We start from the raw sequence: 12,320 nt of genomic DNA on the forward strand, positions 1-12,320 counted from the left end.
CATCAAACAATTACAATCCTGTTCCCTGATTAAAAGGCAAGACAGGCATTTAAAATTCTTAATATCCAAGTTCTTCTAATGACAGGAGAGGCAATAACGAAAGAAAATGGAACTCACAGGTAATTCATCTTTCTGGTTCCAAACTCCTGTGCACTGCCTCTGTTCGATCACAGCTTTGATATTAATTAAAGCTGGCAGCGCCACACACCCTGCTGAGAAACTGGGAGGGCAGAAGAGGAAACGTTAGTGCCAGGCCAGGTGTCAGAAAGCTCAGTTTGAGGAAACGCCAACTCCTGCCGACTCCGTGCAGAGGGCCCCGGGCATTGGATTCAAAGTATTACAAAGCCCTCCGCTTTGCTAAGTCAGCGCGTGTGTGCGCGAGCCCGTGTGCGCACACACACACCTCAACAGTTTACAAAACCATTCGACTTAATAGGCTCTGCGTATCCATCATTAATGGCATCGTTAACATCAACGACACTCTGAGACATCTCCTTGCACAGTCCCTTGCCCACCCAGATCACCCCTGTCCACGGCAGAAGTGCGCATTTCTCAGATCTGGAAGTGCTGGCAGTCAACTCTTGGTCGAGTTCCCCTCCTGGACTGTCCTCAGTTGAAGAAAGCGACCTGGCCAGGGCTGCACCAAAACTCACCAGGGAGTAGTTTTTTTAAGCTGAGCTGCAAAGTGGCACCTGAATCCTTGCCCCTGTATTTCCTGGTACCCTGCCCCACTAAACTCCAACAGTCTTGTACTCTGAATCAATCTTCCTCTCATGCAAGATTTTGTAAGAACACACTGATCTTCCAAGTGTTAGTACATTTCATTATATAATATCAGAAAGTTCAAATTCATTATTATCCCCACCAGTCTCACTGCGAACATCTTTTAAGCACTGGGAAGCTGTCAAGCTCACAGTGGTGGGTTTACATTTCCCCAAATTTCTATTTTGGCTTCAAGTCTTGAATTTTATCACTGTGGCAAGACACTGCCACCTGCTTTCCCTGGTGCGACCGGTCACGTCACTCATCTGAACACGTATCTGCCACAAACCTGGGTGTGAAGAACCAGAGTTGGTCTTTCAGTGGTTTTTCAAGTAAAAACTGCATTTCAGGGAAAAGGCAACTAATTTTTTAGCTCATAACTTAAGCACCATACAGCTGCTTTTTCTTGAGACAAGTGTCACTGTCTCATGACATGACATGGAGCTGAAGTGCTTTCTGTGAGCTCCCTACCTGGGCACGCAGAGCAGTGAAAAGATGTGTGCTCAAAGGCTGAGACTTAATAAAATAAGTAGCTTTCAATGTTTTGTCAAGAACATTAAGTAAAACTAACGTCTTAAACTGCCAAACGTGTACTGGTGAGGAATCCCGCAAGTCCCTGTGGGGTTTGGGACCACTGCCCTGATCTGGGCTCAGGCAGGAGCAGTTTAACCCACAATGTCGACAAAAAGGCCCTCAGAGACCCCCAAAGGACCACAGACCACACTTTGGTTAACTACTGCTCTAAAACTGTCACTGCCAATTGTGATGATCTCTTGAAGTACCAACTGCAGAAAGACAAACGTTCCTTCAGCTTTAAATATCAAGAACCAGACAACAAATTAAACAGAACTGACCAAATGCGTGCCTCAGTAACAGACAAGACCAGTTTCCATACCTGACACTGAGGGGGGACTCCACGGAGAGCCCCAGGAGGGCACAAGCATCCCGCGTGAAGATGTCGCAGATGTCAGCCCACTGGTTCGCATCAAGCAGGTGAACATATGGCGAGTTCTCGATCCCCTGTCTCAGGTACACGAGGCTTCCCATCAAAACCTGAATGTCTGAACAAAAGCAGCAGCAGTTTGGAGGTGCGAGTGATCACACCTGAAGGGGAGCTTGCAAGGAATTCACCGAAAAGACCAAAATTTCCCCAAGTATATTGACACAGCCCCAAATAACTGACTAACAACATCTTTTAAAATTCTGGTCCTTGGCAAGGGGATAGCTCAGTGGTAGAGCGCATGCTTAGCGTGCACGAGGTCCTAGGTTCCATCCCCAGTGTCTTCATGTTAAAAAAATAAATAAATAACCAAAGAAATCACCTCCTCCCCACCCAGAAAAATAAATTTAAAAAGTTTTAATTAATAAAATAAAATTCTGGTCCTTAAGCTTGGTTTCTAATAAAGAAGCAGCATAAAGAAAAAGAGAGGAAAAAAATGAAAGCACTAAATACTGAACTTAAAATTACTTTAATTACCATCATCTAGAGGAGTAGTAACAACCCTGTCACAAACGGGGCCGTCACACATCTCTAGCTGTAAAACCAGCCAGGCCTCCCACACCCCACTCGGGGTTAAGTGCCGCCACCTGGGGGCACCCGTGGCAACGACAACACGGGGGTGGGGGTGGGAGGGGCAGTGAGTGCAGAACGCCTCACTCTGTCTCCTCTTAGTTTAACACAGAATCTCCAAAAATGCAATGTCCCTGACTTTTCACTTACGAGGGTGTAATGTTTTACTTTTGTTCTAGAGCCAGTCAAGAGCTCTTGTGGTAACTGACGAGCATCCACCACTGTCTCAGTTTATTACCAAGAGTATCTATCAGATCTAGTTAAGACAACTTAAATTCCTGTGGTGGCTACAGACCTGCTCCAAACACTAAAGAACAACCTGACTCCAGACTCACCTTTTTGATGATTTAGGGCAAATGGCTGAAAATTTTTAGCATATTGTAATGCCTCTCGCTGATTTGTAGTTCCGCCCATTAATAAGCTAATAAAATATAGTCTGTGAAGCTTAAACTCCAAGGAGCTGTTCTGGGCTATGAGCATTTCTCGGTTGGATACTGCCCATCTGAAGAAAAAGCAAGAAAGATTTGAACAGTAATTATAAGCGCAGCCATGTGTGTGAAAAATTGTCTGAAACCTAACACAAAAAACGGGTTTAGTCTGCCATCTTGTGGGAGTCAGTGGTAACATCAACCCCCTGGCCCAGGCACTTCTTTTTGCCAAAAACTGCATCTAGAGATGCTCTTCAGCCAGTGAAAAAAAGAAAAAATATTGTTAGATGACAATTTTACACCAAGACAAGACTGACTGACATATTTGGGATTGTACAAAGCTACACTTTAAAGCAAGTGGCAGCCAGGAGGCTGACTGCTCGCTGCTTATATCCACTACTCCCCGCCCGTTAAACCGGCATGTTCATAATCGAATCACAAGAGTCTGATTCCATCTATCTTTAAACTTCCACTCGTGCAAGATTTTGTGCTACTTGCTTTGAGATGAAAAACAGTAAACACAGGTATTTTGCTCTCAAGGTGCTTTCATTCTAATCAGGCAGATAAAGCTACAGGAATACCACATAGTGTAGCACACGTTGCCAAAAAGATTTGTACACAGTGCTAATGCGGGAAAGAACAACACACACTAGTCCAAACAGCTGGAATAACCAATCTGGAGACGGGACTACCAGTTTAAGGTAAGCACTAAGCCGAAAAGGGTATCAGCAGGTGTTAAAATCAGACTTGCAAGCAAGCGTTAAGAAGCACTGCTTTACTTCTCTAACGCACTGACATGCAGAAGATGTCAGCATCACCTTCTTTAATCTGATCTTTCGTTGGACAAATATTCCCCAGTTAACCTAATTCACCAAGGACCCTCAGGATCTGAACTACTGAGTTACCCTACAAATCCCAAGAGTAAAATGCTTCAAGTTACTCATAGTCACTCAGCTGACTGGGATTAGACTTCACAGAGCTGCACTCTCACTGGAACCTACCCTTCCCCGAAAGGGCTGCACATGCATACGAATATTCCAGTCCACCTGCTGGTGCATGAAGCTTCTCTGACCTCAAAAATCAAAGTGATTTTTTAAAATATTAATTACTTGGACCTTGGAAATATATACTTAAATTTAAGTACGGCTTGGATCCTGACCTGGCACTAGATTAATGCGGCCCAGCTGCAACACCAACTCTGGTGAATCCTGCCGACACCCACAAGGGACCTCCAGCAGCTCTCCTTTGTGAATGCCCAGCACCGGCCATCTGTACCAAAAGGACTGTGCTCTGGGCATTCTCCAGTCTGCCAGGCACTTGCCTGACTTCAGATCCCAGGAAATGTACTTAAATTAGGTCACTTACCATAAATTTTTCCTACCCTCTTCTCACTCGTAGAAGCGTGAGCATCCTTCCTACTAACACATAAGGAGAGGCAGCGAGCTTTTCCTTTTTCTGTTTCTGATACGAGGCATATGCATAAGAGTTTGCAATAGTCAAAGAAGGAAGCTGACAGAGAGTAACTACAAATTTTAGTAGCCGATGAAAGACAACAGAAAATGACACAGTCTGTAAGTGGGCAATTCACAAAACAAGAAAAAATCAATTTCATTTTTATAGGGAAATGTCCATGATGTAATGTTAAAGGGGGGAAAAGATGTGCTATATAGAAAACAAATAACTTCCAGTTATCAGAATTTTTATCAGTAATGACTCCAGCAAAGTTGGATGTCATGTATGGACCACAGCATGGACCGTGACCAGTCACCGGCAGACAGAAGCAGCAGGGACGTGACCGGTTACGATCACGAAGCACACGTGTTACTTACGTGGTGAGCTGTGGACTGAAGCGCTGGCAAAGAGTTTGTATTTTATGCAATTATTCAATTAATATATTGTGGAAACAAATTTGAACTGTTGCTGGGGAATCGGTGTTATTTAACCAAACTGTGGTAAATGAATTTGAGCATACTGGAATTGTGCAGAGAAGACTACCCACAGGTTCAGTAGAGAAAAGAAATAGAACAGAAAAAACATAAGGATCTCAGCGACAGGAGGTTACTGTATAAAGGCAAAGAAGGCCCTTTAGGCCTTTTGAGGAGCTGAACCCATCAGCACCGGGCTTTCTGCCCCTCCACTCTTCTCCGTGAGAGGAGGGACGGCTGCACTGGAAAAGCCCAGAGAGAGGTTTATGCCCAGAAGGAAGTTACGCAACACAGGAGGTGCAGCACAGTGGCTGGCCAATAGGATCAATCAGAGGCATTTGTCACGTGGTGTAAAGAATTAAAGGAGGAAGATGAGGCCTGCTGAGAACAGAACAGAGGGAGAGAGGTGCACGCCAAGAAAACCACGCAAAGCATCTTCAGACAACCTGGTCTGGCAGCTTGTGTTACCATCAACAGTGATGTGTCCAGAAGGAGGACTTGTCCCCTCTGAAATTAGAAGCCGTGGTCCTATCTCCCAATGTAGGTGTTTGTTATATTTTTGCAAAAGGACAATCAAACGCAAATTGAGTAGCTGAAAACAGAACTAAAAAATGCCAGGCCCTAGTATTTTCTACAAGTTTCTTAACAATCTCTCCATGCACAGAACTCTAGTTCTTTATTCAGATCTCTCTCATGGCTCCTGACACAGTCTACATGGAAGGACCATTTCTAGTCCCTGGAGGGAGGGGCTCTGCCTTGCTCACCTCGGCACCCCTCCTATGGAGAGCGCAGGTCAGCAGGGCCAGGCGGGCGTGGACTTAAACCCCAGTGCTGCGCTGCTGAACCTGGGCAACCTGTTACCTGCTGCTCTCAGACAAAATGGGGGCAACTCAAAGGGTTGTGGGCATTAAATGACCGGGTAGTTAAAGCACCAACCGCAGAGACGGCACACAGACACAGACACTCAGTAACAAGCTATTTAATGTGTGTTAACTGAATGGATGAAGATTAATGTTCTCCAGGACCATATTTTCAATAAGAAAATTACATTTAAAAGAGTTCCTTGGGCACTCCCATGACATACTCAGTGCAGCCTGGACTTCTACAGAATCAACTCTGTGGGAATAGGACCCATCAGCATGTGTATGTTAATCCTCTTCAAAAAGTTTTGAAGTTTCCTTAGCTGGAAGTTCACACTGAATATCTGGGTATCTGATTCACTGAGCAGGAGTAAAGGGCAGAAGACAGCCACAGCCTTAATTAACCCGATACAACCAAATCCAAAACCTACGAAGCACAAGAACTACAAAAGCATAAAACCAAAACTGGCACCAAAAACGTAATCATCCACCTGCCTACAAGGCCCTAGAAGACACATGACCAGTAAGACAAAAAACTAGTTAATGAGCTGTTAGGGGAAGAGGTGCTGTACTCTGGTTAATGGCATTTCTAGCAGAAAACTCTTGATCTTTAATTTTTAAAAAACTTAACCACCACTACACTACAACCAGCAAGCTAATTAAACATTCAGTTACATGATTAACTTTACGGTAGTTTTTTTTACAAGAAACTCAGCTCCCTCCCTAAATCTCCAGTGTGGGCCCCAAGAGCACTGTCAGCTTTGAAACCATTCTGTGTTTAGAGAAACACTGTAGACAAAAAAAAATTACACCCAGTAAGGCCATCACTGTCACTGTCACAGTTCTCTCTGTTCAATGCCACTGCATTCTCCTAATAAGCAGAGCTTCTGGGCCTCTTCCATAAAAAGACCTCAAGACAAAACTACTTACTTCGGTGACTAAGTTAAAAGCAACCCATGGCTAAGCAATTGTCGCACAGAAACACAAAGCATTAATTATCCTAACTGTCAGGCCTCCGAAAAGACTTGGCCCACTGTTAGCTCCATATTTAGAATTTCCACATTACTCCCAAAATAATTAAATAAAACAAGGTTCCACCATCACAGTCAGCCGTTCGTCCCCAGGAACCTAACTGACAGCATTTGTCTGTTTCTCTCTCACAATTTTGCCGACCTGGGTTGGTGTCCATTTCTGGTAATATTGAATAAAAACACCTCTTGCCAATTCTTACAGCATGTTCCACTACAATCCTTCAAGGCAGTTTTGTTTTTTTTTTAAAGGTTTACAAATATCTTCTTTTTCTAATCTATCTTAGAGCTATCTTCTTGGGGAAAAAAGCTGAAGTTCAGGGAAACGAGTAACATTATTTACTCCACAGTTGTAGACCTGCCTGAATGGCACTGGTGACTGAATCACGTGCTTAAAAAATTCAGAGACAGGCAAAAATCAAGCTCAGCCAAAAAAAGAACCCTGTAACTCTGCTTTAGGATTTCTGAGACATTTCATTTCATTTCTGAGATATTTTCAAGTGGTAAATTCTCATATATGAGTTGAGTCCATCGCTGGAACCACTAACATTTCACTCATCTCAGAGTTGGTGTAAATCTCTGTCCTTCTTACGTGCTATTTAAGAAAAAGTCAACTCAATAGGTATGCATTTGAATCTACTTAAACAACATTCACATTTCAACTTTACAGGAGGCTCTGAGTCATGCAGAGCTCAGCAGAAGTGCCCAACAGTTCCATGTGACAAGTGGCCGCCATGCAGGACAGCACAGTTCTACAGATTTTATGAAGTATGACACTGCCTTATTTAGTGCTCGTTTCCTACCACAACACCAAGTGCTTCATAAGCCTAAATTAGTAAGAGGTCAGCATTTTATAAGGACAAATTCCAGAGGGCCCCTTTCATTCCTCTTCCTGGCCTAGTTTAGGTCCTTAGGAATAGTTCATTTCAATTTCCCCTTTTTTAAAAAGATGATTCTCAATCTCTCTACGGTCATGGCTTGCCCACTCCTTTCCAGTAACGCTCAAGTCCTTGGTGAGACTGGATCCAGAGGACAGACGGCCAGGTCTACTCTTTCTCTTGAGGAGTATCCACTGCCTTGGAACTTCATACAGACTTGGGCCAGCAACAAACATGAAACAGACAACTGAAAATGGTGTTACCACCCAAGCACTCTCTCCTCTTTTGGCCTCTATATTCCACTGTGCTGCTTCTCCTTCTGTATTCTTCCCACGGGGCACCTCTCTCCATTTTCAATAAGCTTCTTTTTAGCAGAGTAGCTCCTACGGCACCAGACTCAGTGCACAGGCACAGTGAGTTAAAAACGTATTCCTCAGCTCACCTCTTCCGCCCATTCAGAATTAAGAACCCCCACCACTCAACAAAACAAAACAAAAACCCTCAAACGGTGGGGAGAAAAAATCAAACTTGTCAGACCTTGATTCCTTTTCTCCAATGGTACATCCAGCAGAGCTTTCCTTACCCTGCGGTTCTACGTGGCTGTTAAAGACGCCTGAACCAGCAAGGCCGCCCACCTACAGGAAGCCAGAACTAACAAGGAGAAAACGGACACCTGAAAGGTGTCACCCTCCTTCCCAGCGGCAGTCCAGGCTCGGCAATCGGGCACCTCGGCCTGGCTCCCTCCGTTTTCATTTCCTAAAACCTTTCTGTGCTGTTGAACTGTGTTTCAGTCACTGATACCACCATTTCTCTCAGTCCAGCAAGCACCTTCTTCTCCTCACCGTTCACACTCCACCCAGAAGCCACAAGGCAAGCTCATCTCACCTCCCCTGTGGTTGTTATTTCTAGCCTCACCTAATCGCTAGGCTTAGGGATGGAGCCCTCTCGTGTTTCACCAGGCTCGCCTGGTACTGCTCATGGCCGGGCCAGTCTAACAGAACAGCTTGTCTCTCTTCTGTGAAATTCTCCGTAACTTCTCTAACTCCGTAAATTCTCTCTAACTTCTCTATCTCTTTCTTGTAATCATTCAGTTAGTTTCTGTCCCCTCATGGCATTCTGCTGAGGCTCTGCAAACAGAACTGCATGTTCCTGTGAACTAGCGCTGGGAGGCCCTGGGCCTGCTCTGAGTGTTGAAAGAGACAGATTTTTAAGTCTGCAAGGTTGAAAGTCAGATCCTAGCCTGTGGCAAACCCACCAAGGTAATATTACTCTTTGAAACACCGTTAGGAAGGCAACCAACTGGCTTCCCCTCAAGACGGCACTTTCCAAAAGTCAATAACTGGCTGGCACAGAGCTACAAGGACAGCTTCTAAAGTTTCTCCATCTCCTCGTAGTAAGTTTCTGTTATCCTCTGTTGACATTAGTTATTTTTGGCTTTGCTTCTATCTGCCACATGAAGGAGGAGGTCATGTTTGTTCAAAGTGGTCCTTCAAACTATGCTATCATTTATTGAGTGCCTCCTGTGAAATAAGCACTATGCTAGGTGCCAAAAGGAATTTAAAAAAAAATAGATAAAGCCGTCTGGATGACAAGAAAAACCTGTACCCACACTCAGAAATACAGGAGCAGGAACAAAAGGGTAGGCAGAACCCTAGACTACATCTGCATCTCTCGTTAGCTGCTCTTCTGTTACTTCTCTCTGCCAGGCACCATTCTTTACTGCCTTCTTTCCATTGTCTTTTATTGTTTGCAGTCAACAGCCAGCACCCACCAGACTTCCTTCTCATCTAGTCCTTCCATGGCCCCTTTCCACAGTACCCTTTTCGGCTGGTCTCTGCCTCCACTGCCCAGGCTGCCTGGAACTGCTGCTCACCCTCTTCTCTCTTTCCTGGGGTGGCCCCACGATGCCTCCTCCCAGCAGGTGCCAGGAGAAGATGCCACATGTGAAACAGGAAGGACTTTCCTCCTTATGTCTGAACCTGAATTCCCCAAACTCATGCCTCATATTTTTCCACTTTTGGTACAAGTTAAGTACAGTGAATTTTCTGTTCTTTGCCCAAAAAGATGTTGAGGAAATATTTGCTTTGCATCCACCAATAATAGACAAGAATTGGAAATGTCTGACTTGCTGTAATGGAGATTTCTATTAAACAAACATTTTCCAAACTTACGTTCTACAGAATTCTACTTTTGTGAGCTTCAGTAGGTGTTACTGGGGGTTGGGGGAGACAAGGACTCTGGTTAAATGTGCATGGGAAACACTGGGTTTTACACAGCTAAATAAGTTCTTCACTGTAATCTCTCAGAGGAGAGTATTAGGGAGTATCATGTGAAGCTTTTCTCCAATAACCTTTTGATTCCACGCCCTTTTTTTCATGGAACATCTTCCAGGCCTCAATTCCTCCTCTGTAAATCAAGTACTTACTTCACGGCGAATTATAAAGATTGAATAAGTTAATACATGTAAAAGGCTTAGAACAATGCTAGGCATGTAATAAGCACTCTTAAGAAGAGATAACTATCATTATCACTACATCCCACATGCGGATATTGAACAGGGCAATACTCCTGGAAAAGCAAATTGAGAACGTTTTTATTGTAGAACTGGCCCTCCGTATCCACGGATGTGGAACCTGCAGATATGGAGGGCCGAATTTTACATCAGGGACTTGAGCATCCACAAATTTTGGTTCCTGGACCCAATCCCTCGGGGTACCCAGGGACGGGCTGTACAGTAATTTCCACTGCTACTGCCAAGTGGGTGGAACGAGGCCTCCTTTTGCCTGAGAGACACTGCTTGAGGCTACAAATAACAAAAACCATTTACAGAAATGATTGATTTATGTGACGCAATTATCAGTAAGAAATCCAAATCTTATAGAAAAAGCACAAAGTTAAAAGGGTCTTATGAATCTTCTTCATTCCAAAAGGAAAAAAAGCCTTGAGTATTTTGAGGGCTAAGGCAGTCCAATTACTCCACACAGTCCCTGGTACATAGTAAGTATGCAATAAAAATTTGACGAAAAACCCTGAGAAATCTAATGGATAAATGAACACTCCCTTAAATAGCAACTCTTACGTTATTTCTAAATCAATTACAAAACAACTGGGAAACCTAGTACAGTTTTATATTTAGGCTCTTTTGTTCTCCTTTATAGACGTGTAATCACACAGGTTAAACATGAAAATACAAGAGTGGCTGCTATTTTTTAAGGGGTGTTAGAGGTAATTAAACATAATCCCACTGGCATGTTGCAATAAAATCTACTTTAAAAAAATCAAATGAACTATAAAGGTAATTAATATGCATAGTACACAATGGTGCTGTTTAAGTAACATTTATCTTTAAAGAATTAAAATAAATGCATTACCTCATGTTTACAATTTATACAGAAATTTGTAATTTATAAATTTACAACAGGAATCTATCTATTTATCCGAGCTGGTTTTAGAACTTTGCAAAATTTTCTAAGAACTGAGAAATGATGAGAAACAGAAAATTAAGCTATGAAGAATCAAATGAGTTAGTGGGGGGGGGGGTGCATTTTATAAAAACCAGCAAGGACCTTTCCAACTTTTTTTTCCTGATGACAATGATCACAAATACTTCCAGTCTTAAAATACCAGGATCCTAAGGCTCTAGCCTCACAACAATGCCACTGTCTCTCTCACCCAGCTTCTTCCTTTTATTTTGTAACTTCCCTTCCTCCCTCCCTCCCTTTCATGCTTATCTTCTTTTTAAAACAAATAACCTAAAAAATAAAAAAATAAAATAAAATAAAATAACCTGATAATCCCCACATTAGTTTAGGACAGGGCTCAGCAAACTATGGCCAAGGGCCAAACATGGCTTGTTGCCTGTGTGTATGCCAGATGGCCAAGATGATTTTTTGTTTTTGTTTTTGTTTTTGTTTTTGTTTTTGTTTTTACACTTTGAAAGGGCTGTAAAATAAAATAAAGAAAAACACGCAACAGAGACCTCATGTGTCTTGCAATCCTGAAACACTGACTACCTGGTCCTTTATGGAAAGCGTTGCCGATCCTGCTCTAGGATGATGTTTATCAGAGCTTACCCAGTGATCTCACATAATTCACATCAACGACAAGTTCACAGTGCATCATTCAGTTTTACAGTGGTAATTAGAGCAAAACTCCGACACGTTATTTGTTCTCTTCATGTATACCACTTAGTACCAATAGCCAATGTTTTGTTTTTTGTTAAATGCTAACACCGAACCCAGTGCATTATGGAAGTTCAAATATCAAATTCAAACCAGGTGAACAACAGCACTTCAGTTATAATGCTCGTCTAAAGTGGTCATAAAGCCTGGATACAGGAAACCCTCCTCTCTCATGGGAATTCAGACCAACTGATAAGTGAAGTAAGCTCTAACTGTTTTCTCATATTGCATATTTCCCAAATTCACTTAGCTCAAAGAAATCATTCTCCCTTGATTTCTCTGAAGTCTACCCCAGGTGAGAGAGAGAGATATTTATACATCTCAAAATCTCTAATGTGTTTTCTAATTATGTTTTCTTACAGAGAGTTCTCCAGAATATTCAAAAGAAAACAAACTCAGTAACTCACTCCAGAGCAGGTCTCAGAACTCTGACTTTCAATGCTTCTAATATTCGATTTAACTCCACAAAAGGTTCTTTCTGGCTTGGGTCTACAGAAAGACCAGATTCCTGAAAAAATAAAAAGAACTTTCATTAGCAGGAATCAGAGTAAAGAGATATGGTAAAAGCATACTTTAAATCATAAAATGAGGCAAGCCATTAAAGATAATTTCTTTTTAACACGAATTTCTCCAACAGAGACTGATGACTGGGCCTCAGTATCATTCTTCTTAACAGCAAAACCCCAAA

General features: G+C 42.8%; 1 protein-coding gene across 1 annotated transcript in view; it reads right to left on the reverse strand.

Annotated features, from left to right (window-relative positions):
• The window catches only part of RMND5A (required for meiotic nuclear division 5 homolog A), a 48,297-nt gene that overhangs the window by 7,555 nt on the left and 28,422 nt on the right, over positions 1-12,320 (reverse strand). Inside the window, exons 4-7 of the mRNA XM_074354616.1 lie at positions 12,040-12,140; positions 2,668-2,834; positions 1,658-1,823; positions 118-220 (exon numbers count right to left, since the gene is read on the reverse strand). Of these exons, the coding sequence (XP_074210717.1) occupies positions 118-220; positions 1,658-1,823; positions 2,668-2,834; positions 12,040-12,140 (537 nt within the window). The remainder of the gene's footprint in view (positions 1-117; positions 221-1,657; positions 1,824-2,667; positions 2,835-12,039; positions 12,141-12,320) is intronic.

This window comes from Camelus bactrianus, chromosome 28 (genome assembly GCF_048773025.1).
Source record: "Camelus bactrianus isolate YW-2024 breed Bactrian camel chromosome 28, ASM4877302v1, whole genome shotgun sequence".
Taxonomy (NCBI): domain Eukaryota; kingdom Metazoa; phylum Chordata; class Mammalia; order Artiodactyla; family Camelidae; genus Camelus; species Camelus bactrianus.